Here is a 21,736-nt window from a genome sequence, read left to right as displayed (position 1 = left end):
ATTGAGCCTTCATGTTAACACTAGAAAAGTACTTTAGTCGCTAAAGCATGCCTTAAAATATTATACAAGGATTGTTAAGCAAATTTTTAAAGTTTGATGTTAGAAAGTGGATATTTTAAGTCATTTAAATTAATTTTACCAATTTCAAATCATCTGTTAAATTCCTGTACTTTTTTGCACCACTCTAGCCTTTTTTGCATCATTTTTGGCGTCAGTTTAGGCTTCTTAGCTGGACAATGTGAAACGTAACCAAGATCGTGCAGGCAACGTTGAACCTTTCTCTTTGACATTTTGACTCCTGGTTGGACTAGCTTTTTAGTTATTTCAATGCTGGTGGCCTGTCTATTTTCTAGAACAATCTTAGTTATTATTCTTTCCCTGTGTGATGTTAGGATTCTATTCTTTCCACATTTGCCAACCCTCTTTGGCATCAAGTTCTCCAAATTAGCCATTTTTATGTGTATATTTTGTACAAAAACCCACAAAATACCACATTTTCTGGCAATTTCTTGTTGAGAAAGATTAGTATTTATTAAAAGTACCCTGATTTAAGCAGCTTTTTGTATTAACAAGTCCTTATTTTTCCCCATAACAAAAAAAAAATATCACATTTCAGTACTACAGTTAAGGGTTTGCTTTGGTACTCAGAACTTTAAAAATATCAAAATAAATACAATTGTTTTTACTTTAAAATATAGAGAAATATTTAAGAAACAATATTTTTACTGAGTTAATTAAATATTTTAAAAATAACCTAATAAGCGAATTCAAAACTCTGGTAATAAATCTCAACAAGTATACAGCGAAAAGATAATAATTATGATGACATCATACAAAATGGCTGTCAAAAGTGACTGTGTTGCCAGTTGCAAAAAAAAGAGGCACTGATTTTATGAGTTAAAACCTTATTTTAAACAAAACATTACTTTTCAATAAAAAATTTTTACTCTTTATATAAAAAAAAAAAAGATTAAACTTCAAAATGATCAAAATTCATTGGTGGCCATAATAAATTGTCACACAACTGAATACATTAAATGTAATGAAAATAATATGTAACATACATACATATCTATATATATATCTATATATATATATATATATATATATATATATATATATATATATATATCTATATATCTATATATATATATATATATATATATATATATATATATATATATATATATATATATATATATATATATATATATATATACACACACACATATATATATATACACACACATATATATATGTTTATTTTATAAAAATACTTATATATATATATGTTTATTTTATAAAAATACACATATATATATTTTATAAATAATATATATATATATATATATATATATATATATATATATATATATATATATATATATATATATATATATATATATATATATGTATATATAAACATATATATATTTAAACAACTTTAAAATGTATTCTATAAACATATATATGTGTGTGTGTGTGAGTGTGTGTGTATATATATAAATATGTATATGTGTGTATATATTTATATATACATATATATACATATACATATACTATATATATATATATATATATATATATATATATATATATATACATATATATTTATATATATATATATATATATATATATATATATATATATATATATATATATATATATATATATATATATATATATATATATATATATATATATATATTAGGGTGGCCCTTAGCTGTATCGAATTTTTCAAAAGTGAAAATGTTGCACCTCCCAACCCCTGATCCTGTTCCAATCAACCAAATAAGGAACTGTGCAAAATTTCAGCTCAATCGGACAACTGCAAGGCGACACTTAAGTTGGAACATAATATGCATAATGATTAATTCCGTTCAAAAGCGACATACTCTTGTCTATATCGACCATGTTCTTATTTACTACACCAAAAAGCTATAAGGCAAAAGCATTTTCATGTACAACAATAACATCCATAGAATCAAAACATAATGTGAATCAATGAACTTTGAACATTACTGTTTCATAAGACAGGATTTAGTAGCAGTTGGGTACTTTTTACGGTCTCTGGCAATGATCTGTAAAACAAATTGTTTCTCAGTTTCGTCTTTGGTGAGAATGTTATTATAATCCTGAATGAGTTTGACTCCTCTTTTCGCAACATCATTCACAACCACTATTTTTTAAGTTTTTCAATTCCACTTTTGTAACCAGGATCATCCTTCCATACTGAAGGGTCTTTGTTCAGAAAATCGGTGCTGAGAGAAAATCTGTTGAAGAATGTTTTTGCACCAGGAGTTAACAGAGATGGAAACTCGATGTTTAGAAAGGAAGAAAAGTCTTTTTCGGGAAGAATGTATCTCTTGACTTGATTTTTTTCTTACTCTCTTCTTCATCTTTGTCGAGCAAAACTTGAGCCATATTTGCCTTATCTGCTGGTGGAACATTATCATCAAATAAGGCGAGAGCAACTAAGTACCAGAGGTAGTTGGATTTCTTTGCAGCAGCCTTACTGACTTGTGGATCTATGTCTCGATAATATTGTCCCTATTCATGTCCAACTATGTCTCTATTCATGTCTTTATTCATGTGCTAACAAATTAATCAGTTGGCACATGAATAGAAAATCATGATATCGTGCTGTAATTGCTTCTGATGATAGAAACCAGGCTTGAACGTACACTTGAGCAATTAACATACATATTCTTTTTAAAGAGTTCTTCTCCATATATGATAACTGAAATTGATTTTGAAACAGGTATATCTAGAATGCATAAGTTGCCTTTGCCATCCATCTAGCATGACTTACAGCTCCTGGTATACGAAACGATATTCATTCGTTTCTCTAAATCTTTTGAAAAGCGCCATGTCCGGAGAAGAAGTTGCACCCATCAGTGACTCAAAACAGCTCCTCAAAACTAACTTAAAAATGTGGTGACGGCAAGGGAGGTACAATAGGTCACAATTGAACAATTTTTTTAGGTTTGTGCAGGCACCATTTACTCAACCTGTGTTGCTTGTTGTATTACAGCAAATTGTCTGAATTTTTTCAGTTAAACCACACTTCTCCACTGCTTGATAAGCAGCCATAGCTTGCTCTTCACCTGAAGACGTTTGGATTTCAGGGACTCTAAACAATTGCTCCTTGCCTTGAAAAGTTACTATTATTGCCAGTCTATCTACCTTTTCAACACCAGTGAGTGCTGGGAGCAGCTTTCCATCTCAGTGTAGCACTAATTCTTGGCAATCATTTAGGTTAAAGTTTTGCTGAATTTCTGAGTGTCTTGCTTCTCTAAATTTTTTTCTAAGGCACTGAAAAGAAGTGCGATTTATCACCAGGTTTTCAGTATCACATCCGAAAGCTTCTGCAGCAGCCATTAATATGTAAACCCCATTTCTGTCAGTAATTTTGCACCTATCAAAAACTTCTGCAAGACAGGGAGTGAAAAATGGTAATGTACCTCGTGTTGTTGGAACTTTTGCTGCTGCTCCTGCTGTTGATATTTGCTGAACGATGGCAGGTGAACTTTCACTGTCGTCACCACTATCAATGTCTTCACTGCTTGATGCTGAATAATCAGTTTTTGATGTAGAAAGCTCATGAGTACCAAAATGTTGTTGCATTTCTTCATAAGTCCTTTTTCTCCTGGCAGTTTCCATTGCAGTGCACTTCAGTGCCCTTTCTTCCTTGTATTTTAGTTTGTGATCCACACCAAGCATAGACCCTGGTCATCCTTTTTGGCGCTGAAGGATTAAGAAATTCTTATCCTCTTCATTTTTCATCTGTTCCAAAGCTTCTGAATGAGCTATGTCAAACAGATCATCCATATTGTCTACAAAGATATCTCTTTTTTCTTTGTCTTTGCCTGCACCTCTTGTCAAATTCTTTTGTAAGCCTTTCCATTCATCATACAGTTTCAGTAACTTCTCAACACAGTGGTCAGTTCTTTTAGTATGAATTTTTGCCAAAAAATGGAAACTTCTTGAATCACCAGTATTGCACTTTCCATTGTTGTAAGTTTTACAATACTTACATTGTAGAAGAAAACGCAAAAAATTTGCCTGTTCAAAGGCAATTTGGCTCTGACGATTTGATTTGAAATGTAGCCAACAAGACAGACATGAAAATCTTTTATTAACTTCTGTGACGAACTCCCAGACGAACTTGATGCCATTTTACTGTCTAAAAAGAAGATAATCTAAAAGTCACTTTACATACGCAGCACAAACAGTTTTGATAACAGTTTTTAAACTTTTCACCTCAAAAATGACTCTCAGTGCAACAAATTTTGAAACTTCATGGACAATGAGGGTCGACTTTTTAAAATTTTGTATAGATCATTATTTTCATGATTGGAACAAGAATGTGGGGGGCTGGGAGCTAATCAATTCGAAAGTTTAAAAATAAGGGCCACCCTAATATATATATTTGCATACATATATATATATGTATATATATAATATATATATATATATATATATATATATATACATATATATATATACATATATATATATACATATATATATGTATATATATAATATATATATATATACATATATATATATATACATATATATATATATATATATATATACATATATATATATAAATATATATATATATATATATATATATATATATATATATATATATACATATGTATATATATTATATATGTATACATACATATATATATATATATATATATATATATATATATATATATATATATATATATATATATATATATATATATATATATATATATATATATATATATATATATATATATATATATATAAGTTTCATGCTAAATGAAATCATCAGGTATAAATATGTTTTTTTCTTGTGAAAAAATAATATTTCTGTTCAAGAGAAAATGAATTAAAAAAATTTAATCTTTTGGTTTGTGGCTGTCCAGCAAAAACTTGTTCTCATGGTGACATTTGGATACTAGCTCGTTTCAATTTTGAATCACAAATCACAAGCAAATTACAAGTAATCTTTCAAAAAAAAAAAACTCGCAAATGCAACCATGCTTTCAAAATATCTATGGGATACAAAAAATAAATCAAAAACAACACCCAATTTAAAATGGTATATCATAAAAAGCACCCCCGCCTACAACAACATAACCGAAAAATGCCTATTATGTTTATACAAAAAACTAATAATTTTATTGTACAAAAATTCTAAAGAATTATTAAACAAACAAAAAAAAACTAATATCCAAATGTTGCCATGAGAACAAGTTTTTGCTGGACAACCACAAACTAAAAGATTAGTACAGAATTATTATTTTTTCACGAGAAAAAAACATATTTATACCTGATGATTGTATTAAGCATGAAACTTATAGTAGTAAAAAATAGGTAGTTTTATTTATAAAAGAATATATAAATACGGCTCTGTTTTAATTTACTTTAATTCATTGAGCACTCTCATGAAGATATATGCAAGCACTAATATGTATACATTTATATAAAACGCCCCTGATGAAAAGTTGGTTGAGCACTTTTTTGCATCGATCTCGTACAATGGAAAAAATAAATTTTAACTACTCGTTAAAAAATATTCCTGTACCAGAGAAAACTAGTTACACCTAGTTGAAAAGATAGAAAACTTTATCAAACAAATGCGCTGGAAAACATTTTTTTACAACAACAAAAATAACAATGCGACGACAACAACTGAAACCTTTAGATTTAAAACAAACAAAACACCACCACAATGCAAAGAACTTGAGCACTTTGAAGCCAAATTATTTGCTTTAGTAAAATCTATAAAATTTAAAAAAACTTCCACTGAATTCCAAAAAAAACTAAAGAACGACATATCAAACATAAAATCAAATCCCAATATCTTAACATTTACAGACAAAACTAGCAATAATTATGTACTAATCTCCAAAGACCACGCTTCAAGGTTTATGGCATTTTTAAGTTTTAATGGTGCTATTTTATATGATTTTGTGATATTTTCTAATTTTTTTTTTTAAATTACTTTTTTTTCAAACTACTGAAAGAAAATATCACAAAATCATATAAAAAAGCATCATTAAAACTTGAAAATGCCATAAACCTTGAAGCAAAAAGCAATAAATATATCTAATAAATCTAAAATAATCGCCAAATCAGAAGTGTTAATCACACTGAAGGATCATAAAATCTATTTCTAAAACATAAAACCCTGCCGCCTAATAAATTCAAGCAAAAGCGAACTTGGCATTGCAAGCAAAACCTATTTAGATAAGATCAATAAACACATAAAAAATACATTAAAATTAAACTAGTGAAAAAATACCGCTGAAGTCATCAAATGGTTTAAAAATATAAAAGAAAAGAAACACTGCACTTTTATCCAACTCAACATCACTAAATTTTACCCCTCTATTACACCTACTATTCTGAAAAATGCTCTAACATTTGCAAAATAACTTATAAAAATTAGCGAAGAAGAAATCAGAACAATTATCCATTGCAGAAAGTCTTTGTTATTTTTTAACAATCAAACTTGGAAAAAAAAGTCAACTAACGACAGCTTTGACATCACAATGGGTTGCTACAATGGAGCCAAGGTTTGCGAGCTGGTTGGTCTGTATATATAAAATTCATTATCAGAAACTGTTACCAACAGTGATATGGGCCTGTACCAGGATGACAGACTGATAGTAATGTGTAAAAAATCTGCCACAGATATAGATAGAATTCGGCTTCCAAATAGAAATTATGACAAGCCTAACTATTGCTAACTTCTTAGACGTAACGTTTAACCTTGAAAAAGACTCATATCATCCTTTCAAAAAACAAAATAGCAACCTACTTTACATCCGTACTGAGTCCAATCACTCCCCACAAATTATTAAACAAATTCCGATTGCTATCAACAATAGGTTATCCCTAAATTCTTCTGACGAAAAATATTAAACTCGGCAAGGGAAGAATACAACAAAACAAAAAAAATAACTAAAAAGAAATGGGTTCAAAGATTTTAGCTTTAAATGCAACCTTAAAATTAATATTAAAGTAACCCCCAAACGTAAAAGATAATCTGGTTTAACCCACCATACAATAAAAACATTCTCACAAATATAGACAAAACTTTCTTACAATTAATAGACAAACACATTCCAAAACCAAATCCGCTTCATAAACTATTTAACTGCAATACAACAAAAGTCAGCTACAGCTGCACAAGCAACATAGCAAAAAATATAAGGAACCACAAAATATAAAATTATTTCAACAAACCCAACGGCCACTTTAGCTTGCAATTGTAAACTAAGCAAAACCTGCCCTATGAACAGAAATTGCAGAAAAACAAGTGTTATTTATAAGTGGATTGCATCATTCCCAAACACACCCGACTAAACATACATTGGTTCAACAGAAGGCGGGTGGAAAACTAGATAAGCGAATCACAAGCAATCTTTCAAAAACAAAAAACTTGCAAACGCAACCACGCTTTCAAAATATCTATGGGATGTAAAAAACAAATCAAAAACAACACCGAATTTAAAATGGTCCATCATAAAAAGCACCCTGTCTACAACAACATAACCAAAAAATGCCTATTATGCTTATACAAAAAACTAATAATTTTATTGTATAAAAATCCTAAAGAATTATTAAACAAAAAAACGAACTAATATCAAAATGTCGCCATGAGAACAAGTTTTTGCTGGACAACCACAAACCAAAAGATTAGATTTTTCTAATTCATTTTCTCTTGTACAGAATTATTATTTTTTCATGAGAAAAAAACATATTTATACCTGATGATTGCATTTAGCATGAAACTTATAGTAGAAAAAAATATGTAGTTTTGTTTATAAATATATATATAAATACGGCTCTGTTTTAATTTAAATCATTTTAATTTACTTTAATTCATTAAGTACTCTCATGAAGATGTATGCAAGCACTAATACATATATATATATATATATATATATATATATATATATATATATATATATATATATATATATATATATATATATATATATGTATATATATATATATATTCATGTGATGAATTGAGAGACAAAGGCTACAGAAGAAATAAAAAAACATAACAAGAAAATAGCATAATAAAATTAAAAACTAATTTTCACAAAAATAATGATAGTTTAAGTATTTTCGCTTTAGATTATTTGCAACTGTTAGGATTGGTAATTAGTACATATTTCTTAAGCAAAATATTAAAATATATTTTTCATTGTTTTTTTGTTATTTTTAATTTATATTTATTTATGAACTGAAATTGAGTTACACAAAATATCATGCATAAAGGGTTAGCATCACCTTGAAAAATGAAAAATGATGAAATTATTTGAGCTCTTAAGATTATGCAACAGCTCTGATTTCATCAGTAGAGTTATCTCTATAATAAATTGCGCAAGTAAGATCATCAACAGGAATGTCAAGCTTTAATACCAATTTAGTTGAATATGTTGAATATGTATTTTTTCAATTGCAGATTTAGAATTTATAAAATATATACCTTCAGATCCTTGTAGGAAAAAAAGCTTTTTCAAGCATATCTGTTGAAAAAAAGCCCTAATAAAACATGCTTTGTTCTATTACTCAACAATACTTCTACTAGATCAACTACGCCATAGCATGTATGTGCTATTGCATAGCTGGTAACTTTTGTAATTTATTTGTAGGTTTCATAAAATTTAAGAATTTAGCATTATCTAGTAGCAGTTGTAACTGTTGATTACAAACTTAGTGGATTCCTTCACATTACTTATTCCGCAAAAAAAAATTTTTCAATAAATACAGCAGTACCTTGTATTTATTGAAAAAAAAAATTTTTGTTTACTACAAGTTGCCTGTAGTCAATAAGTTTGTGTATTGATTACAAGCTTGTAGTCAATACATAAACGATTATATAAACTTCCTCCCAAAGCAAAATACTCATATGCTCTACATATAATATTTGGAATATATAAAACTTTATCAACATTAACTTTTCTCATTGCATTAAGATCCTCAAATATATAATTTATATAATAAATAAAAAATATATAATTTATATAATATATAACAAATATATAATTTATACAACATATAACAAATATATAATTTATATAATAAATAACAAATATATAATTAGGCTGATGTAAACTTTCTTAACTTTTAAAAACCTAACTGCTTCAAACAAGCAGTTTTTGTAAATTTTTGATTGTATGGGTAAACTTTTTTTATTAAACTGGAAAACAATAACATAGATTGTATGTCGTTGAATTGTTCATCATCTTTTAGAAGGAAATTTAACTCATCTGATGAAATATTTTGAAAACCCTTTGAAGTAATAGTTTTTCAAACTTTACTTGCTGGTCTTAGTAAACAACTAGACAGATTTTTTTTAAAACAGATAATTGGGGTTTAATGGTCTAAAGTAATATAATCTGCTCTTGGGATAGCATCACTTTATCTTCTCTGTATTCTTTAGGAATTTATAAATAAATATTTTTGTTGCAGTTAAGTTATAAATCAACTTGCAAAAAAAGTAAACAGCATTTAAAAGACATTTTTCATAATAAAATGTTCATAGTTCGACTATATTCAAGCAATTAACTTTTACATCTTAAAGTTACAATCTAACTTATATACCAATTGAATTTAAAAGGTTTGCTAAAAAAGCAAACACAAACTTTTGTCTTATATTGAAAAAAAAAAAAAAACTTTTTTGAAACTATTGTTTTGTTGTTTTGATGAAAATGCAAATCAGCTTTAAGTCAAACAATTTTATTGCATAATTTCATAACTGTTTTAATAGAAGCAGTCTTCTCCATTTGAAATTTAATGCTAGCGTACAAAAAGCGCTGGCAGGATGGTCATTTTTAAGTTAGCCTGTGCAATTTAAAAAATTCATTTTATTCTGCTATTTAAATTAAAATAAAAATAGCGACAAGTATACTTTGAATAAATACTAGATAAAATGATTAAAAAAAAAACGGTAAAAAAAACAAATGAACAAAAAGGTTTTGTTGCAATTTAAAACAAAATGCTTTTAATTGTTTGGCAAGCACTTTTTTATGCGCTTGTTAAAGTTTTTGCGGGCGTGTGTGGCAAGCGCGAAAAGACTTGAGCGCAAAAGCACTAGCTAAACGAAGAAGACTGTAGAAGGTCTTATATATGATTATAGCAATATCAAAGATAACAATTATAAAAAAAGAAACAAGAATTGTTTTCTGGAAATAACATTGAGTGCAATAAAATTGTTTGACTTATATAAGTAAGAGTGATAGTGACATGGAACTTATCATTTAAGACAACAAAATAAAAAACTTAAAAAAAGTGAGTCAATATTTAGTTTGAAAAGTTGAAAGAAAACAATGTTTACTTTAATTTTGTTTACAGCACTACCAAACATGACAGCATTTATGTGGATTTTTTCTTTTTTAAAATAGTGGATGGTGTAAAACATAGTTCCTCACGTTTATCAAAATAAAATCATTTGACAGTTATATTAATAAAGTTACAACTTGCGCTGCTAAATAAAAAATTACATTTCATTTTAGTGTCTGTGAAGTATAATATCCAGAACTTTACGATATTGGTTACCAGCCCTAGTAAATTGCTTACAACCCTTAATAAAATGGCTTAATAAGTCTGTAATAAGAATCAACCAACCAGAGTGTTTTATGAAGAAGTTTATAGATTGTGTATGTATAACTGACTGCTGCGAGATTTTTATTAGGCAACTGTCAAAAATTAAATATTTAATAGGGATCAGACTAACAGGTGCAACTACTTTCTAATTGCTAAAAAATCAATCTCATTTTCTCAAATATATAAATTTTGGACAATTTAATCCGCAAGAAGTTGGAACTTCAAGACAATTATCAAATGTTAGGATACATGTTGAACAAATTATTGGCCAAGTGACGCAATTTAGAATTTTACAAACCACTGAGCTGATCAGATAAATTAACCTATTAGATGATATAATAGAAGTAAAATATCCTCCTCTTCCTCCTCCTCCTCCAGGTTATTTAAACAAAAGTAATAAGTATAATCCATATTTTTTTCTAGAAAGTTACAAAATACAATTTTATATTAGATAAAATATTTTTACCTTTTTACATCTGTTTTGAAGTTCTGAAGTTCAAATAGGATAGTCGCCTTAGATCTATGTAAAATATTGAAGCTGTAAAAAAAAACCTAATGAGCTACATCTTTCTATTTTGACATTTATTTTGTTGACAAATATATTTAAATTTTTATATATAAAAGCTTGATAAATATCCACGTATAAAAGCCTGAGGAACCTTTGGATTGTGTTTACTACCTGGATATATCATATTAAAGTGGGTATTATGTCTTTCCAAAATATGGCATCTACAGGCAAGAAGAAGTAGTGGCCGCCCCAGCTTATACGCCATCATTATACATCACAGAGCCCAACAAATGATTCATACTGCTAATAATGCTGTGAAGCTGTTTATCTTACAAATATGTTATAAACTGTTGGGATTTTGCAGTGGGTAATTAAGAGTCAAAAAGTACATATTGCTTGGTATTATAAAGAATAACTATTTATATTAAAAAAAGATGCCTGAAATCTCTTCAAGTAATGTCAGACAACTTTGCAATGTCTCTCCCATTCACTTTCAGTAAAACTTTTCTAATTAATTTAGAATTTTTGTCTTTTATTTATTTCTTATTATATGATAAATATGATTATGTTAATTTTTAATTTCAATTACGTAAAAGTTGGCATAAGTTAAAACCCTACGTCAACTTTTACTTATTAAAACTTTCCCATGCACACATTGTTTACAATGAGAACAAGAGAGTTACTGCTACATTAACTGAAGGTTTGGGTTGCAAAAACAATAGGTTTTTATTATTCTTTGCTTTTGTCTTCTTGATTAAAAAAAACCAAATGAATTTAGATCAACAAAAAGACATATATATATATATATATATATATATATATATATATATATATATATATATATATATATATATATATATATATATATATATATATATATATATATATATATATATTATATATATATATATATATATATATATATATATATATATATATATATATATATATATATATATATATAAATTAGGAATAAAAATCAAAAGGCTGAATTGGAATAGTAGAAAAAACATTGTAAAAACATAACTTTTTCACTTACATCGAAAAATAAACTTTTTAAACCGATTTTTGTATATAACAATTAATATGATGGCTGCCATAATTACAAGCAAAACAAAAGATTCAGAATAAATCGTTATGATGAGAGCAGAGATTTTTTTTTCTAAAACCAAAATTGAACAATTTTTATTTTAATACAAATTTTAATTTATTACTTAAAAGTAATAAATCTATTACTTAATATTATTAATTTACTTAATAAATTGATTACTTAAAAGTAAAAAATTAGTTGTTAAATTGATTGAAATAAGTGGTACGCACAAAACTGGCGGTCTATATAGAGAATATGCATTAAAGACATTTATAACTGCGAAAAAATTATAATAATAATAATAAAAATAAAAATTATTTTTGACAGAAAATTATAATTATAAATGTATATAGCAGGCCTTGTTACGCCATTTGAATTTTACGTACGAAACGGCCATTTCATCTATGCGTTAAGCTGTATACGCTAACACCAAAACTTTTTCAATAAGACAATAAGGTAATTTTTACAGTCTTTTAAAGTAGTTTTTTGGAAAACATTAAGCAATAATTAATTGTTGTAAAAACATTTTCACTGCAATGAAGGGAAATAATCTTTTTTAAATAAAAAAAAATAGAAAATTAAATAAATTTTTCTACTTACAGTTTTATAAAAATTTTTAATTTTGATTTATTTTATTAAATTTCAATTAAATTTATTATCAAATATCAATAAATTTAAATTTATTTTATTAAATGTAATCTAAATTTTTTTTTAGTTTTGAAATTGTTTTTTAGGTAAAGTTTTTCCATTATCATTAATTTTTAGATTGATCATTGAATAAATGTAAATTAGAAATGATTAACTGATTTGTTAATTTTTTTTTTTTTTTTTTACCATTTTTGACCATTTTCATGGTCAAAAATTTTTTCATGGGTGAATTTGAAATTCACCCATGAAAAACTTCTTGAAAAACTTTCTTTAAAAAAAATAACTAATTTGTGAAAAAACAAACATAAGACGATAATGTTGTGTGCTTTATTATGAATGTTTTAAGAAATAAATAGTATAAGTTATTTTAAATAAGGAAATTTTTTTTTTCAAATGACATTTAAATTTGTATAACTTTTTTTATAACAATATCTTTAAATTAAAGATACTTTCATAAATACTTTGTAAAGATAAAGACTTTAAATGATTTTTAATGTGGTTTCAAATTAAATTTGAATTACAATGCGGCACTTTAAAATAGGCGATTGACATAATTTAAATTCTAACGACGTTAATATGATTATTAAGTGAAGTTACGTTTACTTGCATTACGCAACAAAATCTCATAACAAGGCCTGATATAGCAAAAAAACTTTCAAAAAAACAACTGCAATTGCTAAACAAGTAGCAGAATATAGTTTTATTAAGTATTTGTAAAATTAAAAAAAAATTACAAACCTAATTGGTTAACTGTTTCTTTAAATTTTTTCTTTAGATTGACATTAAATTCATTAAGGTTTTGATTTTCATACAGTGCTGATTCCAGACCTAAATAAATTGGTCACTCATATGTATAAATATTGAGTATAAACTTTCATGCATACATATGCGGACTAAAGTATATATATATACATACATAAATTGCTTGAAGTAAGGTGGGGTGAGATAATAGTTTATTCAAATAAATAATCATCAAATAAAAATAGAAAAATAAAACAAACAGCTCAATACAATTTTTTAATACTATAATGTAGTAGTATTAAGAAAAAAAACATGTATAAAAGATGTTTATACATTTTTATCTTAATTGTGAATTGCAATTGTCTGAAAGAATTTAGCAATAATGAAATATTTTAAATAGCTGTGATCACTAACTTGTATATTTTATTTGTATCTTATTCAATTATATTTCATATAATTGAATAAGATACAAATAAAAACACTTGTAATTCTTTAGCGCTGACATTTACTAAAATTTCCTAAAACAAACTAAAAACGGAGATGATTAAAAAAAGAAAGAAAATTATAGTTAAAAAAAAAAAATCTTAAATGTTTAAAATTATATACTTTTATCTTTACACTTTTTATTAATTAATTGAATAATTATCAGTATTTAAAGTTTTAAAGTTATATTTTTCTGCTAATAAATAATTAGCAGTACTTTCATGGGTTAATTTAAAAATTAAAACACATATTTCCAAATCATTAGTAACAGTTTGAGAGCCCCTTTCATACCCAGTGTTCATAGTTTTCCATAAACTGAAACTTTGAGGACCAGAAATTTTTCCAGATATTACATTTTGTGATTACTTAATTCAACCCTTGACATTCATATATACATACAGGCTTCAACTGGATTGGTGAGTGATTGCACGCTGTAGCTGACCACGCTCTTAATTTTTTTTTTTTAATAACTTGACTACGCTGTTTTAATGTTTTAACAATTTAAATGCAATAAAAGAAATTGTTACGTTATGAATAACTTTTAATTTTCTCTAAAGTTTTTATTCTAAGCAAAGACTTTTAATAATTTTAAAACTAATTATAATGATTGTTTAAAATATACGCATTTTGTTTAAATTAAATGTTATATTTAAATTTTTTTTGTAGGCATTTAATTTTATAATAAATAAAAAAATTTGAAATTATTTTTTAAAGTTTTTCTAAAAATTTTCTAAAAGACTATTTTTTCAAGTTATTTTAAATTATCAATAAGTTAAATTAAAGTCTTCCTGTTGCAATGGAATGATTTAATTGGTTTGCTTTTTTTTTTACAAAAAATTAGTTTTTATTCTTTTTATTTACGAAAAATTGCTCAAAAAATTTTTTTTTTTAAACTTGACTAACAAATGTAATGATTTTAGAAAGATTACATCATTATTTAAAAAGTTTTTTTTGCAAGATTACCCTATTTGCTTGATTTGAAGGCCCTTAAATATATAAAGCGCAAGGTTTTATAACAACATTTAACTTAGAGTCAACTAAGTAGCGTTATATTGCGTTATGAAAAGATCAGCACTGATATTTTTGCTTAAAAATATGATAGACTTCAGACGAAGGTCAAATGTTTAGAAGAACATTGAAAAATTAATGGATATTTATTGAGATCAATGAAAAATTAATAGATAGTTTTTTTATAGCCAGACAGCTAAAACAATTTTTTGTGTCAAAACATATTTTTATAATGTTAAGTAACTGTGCAATATATAATCCAGAAATTACAAATACTTTATTAACATTATAATTAATATATACCAAGTTTTATTTAAAATAAAAATTTGCCTGATAACTTGTAAATCTAGAAATTCATTAGTGTTTTACTTTAGTGTTACTATTTTAAATAAACTTCTCATTCATCAAACAATCACCTTTTTAAAAAACTTGTTACACAATAACTTTTTTCATTTAAAACAATCACCTTTTTAAAAAAGTTGTTACACAATAACTTTTGTCATTTAAAACAATCACCTATTTCAAAAACTTACACAATAACTTTTTTCATTTAAAACAATCAACTTTTTAAAAAACTTATTACAAAATAACTTTTGTCATTCAAAACAATCAACTTTTTAAAAATGTTACACAATAACTGAATTAAGATAAAAAAAGCTTTAATTAGCCTAATGGACATTTTGTTTTTTTAGAGAACTATGTCTTTATGTATTCAAATAGCTCAATTTTATTTAATAATTAATTAATAATAGATAAATTTTTTTGTTTTTACAAGGATAGATTCAGTAGAAAAACTTTTTTAAATAAGTCAATTTTTTAAATCATTTTTTATCATTTTGAAAATATTTTGAGCACATAAAGAGGTCGAATAACTAACTTGACATTTCAATTTTATGTTTACATAGAAATTATATAACACAATAGTCAACAAAACAAGCAATAATTATATTCAAAACTAAAAATTTTAATGATAAAATATTTTAATTAAAAAAATTATTTCATTTTATGAGTAATTTTTTATTTATTTCAAAATCAGCGATCGTGAATACATTTAATTAAATAATTTCAAAGGGGTAAATCTGACTGATTTACCCCTTGATGCAGCTTCTTCAATTTATTACAACTGTGATTTAATTATTAACTATTACAATTACAACTTATGTGACAAAAAACAAACATTTTTTTGTCATTATTTTTGAATCCAACGTTAGATAATGCTTGCATTTTATTATGCAAAATACTAATATACCAGCGCTCAAAGTTTAACACTTTAAATCAGATAATTATAAAAACTAATTTGTGATAGCATAAATAAAGTGAATTAAAAATTATTGGCTGATCTTTTAAAGAATATAACTTTAAAAGATAAATAATTTCAAAAACAAATTCAGTAAAATAACTTTTTTTCCAGAAGGTCTTTATAAGATAAAAAGCACATGCAGGATGCTTGCAAAGCCTCTAGGGTCAGCATGACACTGCACATACATATATATACATACTAGTGGTGTACCAATTAATTGGTACTGGCTTAATCGGTTGCTTTTTGCACAATCTGTATTGCTATCGGTGTCAGCCTTTTTTTATTCAATTTTTAATTAAACTTTTTTTTTAAAACCAATTTTTTTTAAACCAATTTTCTAACAGATTGCATTTTTTTAAAAACTTAATCTTGCATTATGAATGCATAATAGTTATATAGTAAATCAAACTATATGCATTATGAAAACAATATCTAACTAATAACTAAATAAACCAAACTTGCTTTATATATAATAAAGGTATACCTTTTACTTTTGAGACAAAATTATACAATTTTATATATATTTTTAATAGCGAATTTACTTCAAAAAAGGCGGCAATTAATATTATGTAAATTGGTAGTTAACAGAAAGCAAAGAAGAAAGTTAAATAACAAGAAAATAATTGAGAGAAGACTTTCGAAATTGTAAACTACACAAGTGAGGAAAACATGAAGACAGGCCTTCTAAAGTATTGTGCTTGAGGTAAAAAACTAGGTTTATAAAGATTTTTTGAGCATAGTGGAACAGTTAAAGCAAAAGGATGCAACTTTACTAACTGATTAATCACATGAAATTGAGTTTTGGTAGAACAAGAGTTGTGTGTTAAAAGTAATTGAGTTTTTTAAATTGATTAAGAGATGTACATAACTTGAACAGTGACCAAGGTAGTAGCTGTAGAAAATAGAAAAAGATGGGACAGAAATACTAGCTTGGGAGTTTGAGCAGGTCCAACTACATTTAAAATGTGTTTTTGAATTATGTCTAAAAGAGAATGAGCATAATTAGAAGGACCAGCCCAAATATGACAATATAATCGATATAGACATTGGTATCGGCTGATACCAATTATAAAACTATAATATATCAATACCGATACCAGAACACAAACAGTTTTGAGCTTGCTAGAATAATAAATACTTTTATTATTAATTTACAATTATTGAAAAAATAAAAGTAAAATATTGTGAAATTAAAAAATATATATACCTTTGTTGCTATCATGAAGTGCCATTGCTTTTTCTTCAGATATTTTCTTTAAATTAGCATAATACTCTGTTAGATTTTGCTTTTCAAGCAGTGCAGAACCAAGCCCTATAATAATTGGTATACAAATATGTATATTATATGGGTATATAATTTTAATTTGTGTGTGTGAGCGTGCGCACTTGTATATAATATTCACGGCTCAACACTTTTGTAATTTAGCAAAGTTTCCTATTACTATTACTTACGTAAGTAATACTAATACTAATAATAATAATATATATAGTATATTCCTTACATAAGTATTTTATAAGCTATTTTTGACCATTTTCGACAGCATTGACTGTATTTGGGCACCGCCCATATAAAAATTTGAGGACCTTTTTTTTTTTTAATGTTTTTTACAACAAATTTTTCTTTTTCGCGAAAAAAATACTGATTTTCTTATTATTGTTGTTTTATCAGAAACAGTAATATTGTTAAAAAATAAAAACCAGAGTAATGTCATGACTATATATCTTTTGTATATATATAATTATATATATATATATATATATATATATATATATATATATATATATATATATATATATATATATATATATATATACATATAAATATATACATATATATATATATATATATATATATATATATATATATATATATATATATATATATATATATATATATATATATATATATATATACATATAAATATATACATATATAATATATATATATATATATATATATATATATATATATATATATATATATATATATATATATATATATATATATATATATAATATATATGCGGAGTCCCAAAAGGACTCCGGCTTTATAACTCTTCTTTTTCTAAGTCTGTAGTGTCCAGAAGCTCTAAACATGTTTGTTGAATTATGATCTGCTATAAGAAAAAAATTCATGAGATTTAAGGACTTGAAACTTATTGTTTTTAAGCTCGGAGTCCTGGAGTCCCAGTGTCCTTGCCGCCATTATACCTAAGGACTATGGGTTCAAAAAATGATTGTTCCTCTAACCTAAAAGTCTTAATTTTTTTCCTAATAGTAATCCATAAACATATTTATATTTTTAGAACTCTTGGATACCAAAAACTAGGAGGATAATCTTTTTGCGACTTTAAAATCCGGAGTCCTTTTTGGGACCCCGCATCCCTGATATATATATATATATATATATATATATATATATATATATATATATATATATATATATATATATATATATATATATATATATATATATATATATATAATTATATATATACAAAAGATATATAGTCATGACATTACTCTGGTTTTTATTTTTTAACAATATTACTGTTTGTGATAAAACAACAATAATAAATTAAAAACATTATTCCTTTTTCACCATTTGCAACAACATTCTTTTTTTGGGGTGACATTAGACCTATTTAATACATCTGACACTAATCAGAAGTTCATTTTTCAACACTATTGCTGTCATTCTGTTTGACATTATTCCTGTCACCTAAGACAGCAACTTTCTCAATGTAATCAAGATAAAAACAGTTTAATGTTTATTAGAGAAATTATATATTCTATTCCGAGAAATTATATTCCTCAGAATTGGGTTTGTGTATTATGTTTTTTCTGCACACTTTTTGAACTCTCAAATATTGCCTTAGCTTAAAAATGTTATAAAAATAGGAAAAATTCTGTGGCATCAATTTAGGGTTGTGAGAACTCATCAGACCACAGAAAAGTTTCTTTTGCATACTTTCACCAAAAAAAAACAGTTTTTTTAAATGATCAACTTCTAAAAAAATTAGCAAAAAGAAAAACTACTTAAAAAAGGTGTTTAGAAGAGTTACAACTATAATATGCACATTAATTAAAATAAATTTAAATGTCTCAAAAAAACCAGTATTTTATTAAAATTGTAAAACTTATATCCTTTTTTATAAATTAAAAACAAAATCATTGCTACAAGATGTCAAAAATAAAAGAGCATTTTGAAACTAATTTAACAGAAATGATTTTTATTTAAAACTATTGTTTCTGAAATCTCTATAAAATTTTGATTCTTTTGAAGCCTAGATTAATAAATTTTTAAAGAAAAAACGTTTGTTGATATATGGGACCCAGCAAGTAATAAAGGGTCAATGGGGGTGATCTTTTTAAAAATTATATATATACTGTGGCAGACAGGCCCCAGGGTGCACCGGAAAAATTCCTGGTCGGCCGATACAAATTTGGGCTGGTGGGCCAACATAAACCAGGTCAGTCAAAAACTTCAAAATCACTCATTTTGCAAGAAAAGTAAGGGAGGAGCTGAAAAATATTTATATAATTAGAATTTGAATATTTTCTCAGGTTTTATTAATTTTTAAACAGTTTCTATACTTTCTTTTTCTTTGATATCAGCCAGACAAATTTCCGGGCCAATTTTAAGACTCAGTCTGCCCCTGTATATATATATATATATATATATATATATATATATATATATATATATATATATATATATATATATATATATATATATATATATATATATATATATATATATATATATATATATATATATAATATATATATATATATATACATATATACATTTATATATAATCATGTATATATTTATCATATCTCAAAAAAATATATCATATATCAAATCATATATATAATATATATATATATATATATATATATATATATATATATATATATATATATATATATATATATATATATATGAATATATATATATTTTTTTTTTCTGATGAGTCTTTATTGATAAAACACCGTGTTAAATGAAAAAAAATTTTTGTTAAGTGATTTTCTACTAATTAATATATATATATATATATATATATATATATATATATATATATATATATATATATATATATATATATACATACATATATATATATATATATATATATATATATATATATATATATATATATATATATTATTAATATTAGAATATTACAATGTTATATATAATATATATATATATATATATATATATATATATATATATATATTATTATTATTATTATTATGTAATATTATAACATTAATAATAAAAATAATATATATATATATATATATATATATATATATATATATATATATATATATATATATATATATATATATATATATACATATATTATATATATAATATATATATATATATATATATATATATATATATATATATATATATATATATATATATACATATATCATAATAATAATAATAATAATAATCATGAAGCATGATAATAAACACAAATATACTTTCAGTGGTCTCTTGAAGAACTTTTGTAATACGTTGAATATTAGTACAGCAACATTTTTTACATCCGACGTAAGCAATTCGGACTGCCTTTTCAGTATCAGATGGACATTGACAAGATAGTTTGCAATGTAATTCCCCAGCTAGAGTCAAGAATTTTTCATTATGTATGCATTTGATGAAGCTTTTTGGAGACATAGTAATTGTCAAGTGTACAAAGCAAACTAGAAATAATATTTCAAAAACCATTATTCTAGATGAAAACTAGTAAACTTCAATATATTTAGATTTGGATTTAAATGATAATCGCACTATATGAGTGAGGCGTAAAGCAAAATAAAAATTTGATTAACTTGGAAAAAAAGATAAATTTATGAAAGGGAAATTCCTTTGGAATCTTTTTAGACTGTCGTTGAATATGTTCTTGTCCATCTTTTATAATTCAAAATTTTTCTAAGGAAACTCTTGAAATATAAAGGAGTGAAAATAAAATTCTGATGTAGAATATATTTGCTTGGTGAAAAATATACTCATTTCGATTTTACTTTTAATTTTTAAAATATGATTTCTAATCCGTATTTTTTATTTTTTGCTGCGACAGTATTGCGACGCATGCGCACAGATCATTTTTTTGATTAATTACAAGAAATTCTCAGAATTTTTTTTTTTTTTTAATTTTAGGTGCTCTAAGAAGACCTTATTTATGGTCTTGTCATAGAGCACCGCGGAAGTGCATTTAACCAGGAAGTTCACGCCTCCTTCCTTACCGTGACGCGAAAATATGTCCAGAGCTCATTTTAAACCTGGATCTCCTGTTTCTA

At 25.2% G+C, this 21,736-nt stretch overlaps 1 protein-coding gene across 2 annotated transcripts; it reads right to left on the bottom strand.

Moving 5' to 3' along the window:
• Positions 1 to 10,372: 10,372 nt before the first annotated feature.
• On the bottom strand, positions 10,373 to 21,438 carry LOC136084525 (uncharacterized). 2 transcript variants are annotated; one of them, XM_065804618.1, is made up of 6 exons: positions 21,269 to 21,438; positions 20,918 to 21,139; positions 17,619 to 17,723; positions 13,618 to 13,707; positions 12,181 to 12,303; positions 10,373 to 11,153 (listed from the first exon to the last, which is right to left on the bottom strand). In XM_065804618.1, exons 1-6 carry the CDS (start codon positions 21,345 to 21,347, stop codon positions 11,104 to 11,106), a joined length of 669 nt encoding a protein of 222 aa, XP_065660690.1. In that variant the 5' UTR covers positions 21,348 to 21,438; the 3' UTR covers positions 10,373 to 11,103. The 2 variants fall into 2 exon arrangements, with proteins under 2 accessions (XP_065660690.1, XP_065660689.1); XM_065804617.1 differs by having other exon boundaries at positions 10,376 to 11,171; positions 21,269 to 21,437.
• Between the last annotated feature and the right edge of the window lie 298 nt (positions 21,439 to 21,736).

This window comes from Hydra vulgaris, chromosome 09 (assembly GCF_038396675.1).
Source record: "Hydra vulgaris chromosome 09, alternate assembly HydraT2T_AEP".
Taxonomy (NCBI): domain Eukaryota; kingdom Metazoa; phylum Cnidaria; class Hydrozoa; order Anthoathecata; family Hydridae; genus Hydra; species Hydra vulgaris.
The sequence above is the reverse complement of the archived record's forward strand: the minus strand, read 5'-3'. Positions and strand labels throughout refer to the sequence as shown.

Bases quoted from the DNA above. Each gene is read 5' to 3' on its own strand.
- LOC136084525 (XM_065804617.1), bottom strand. From the start codon at position 21,347: ATGGACAAGAACATATTCAACGACAGTCTAAAAAGATTCCAAAGGAAT. The intron at 21,140-21,268 runs GTTAATCAAATT...TATTATTTCTAG, and splicing joins AAATTTATCTTTTTTTCCAA to TTTGCTTTGTACACTTGACA. The intron at 12,304-13,617 runs GTTTGTAATTTT...TTTTGGTTTTAG, and splicing joins AGAAACAGTTAACCAATTAG to AAAAAAAAATCTCTGCTCTC.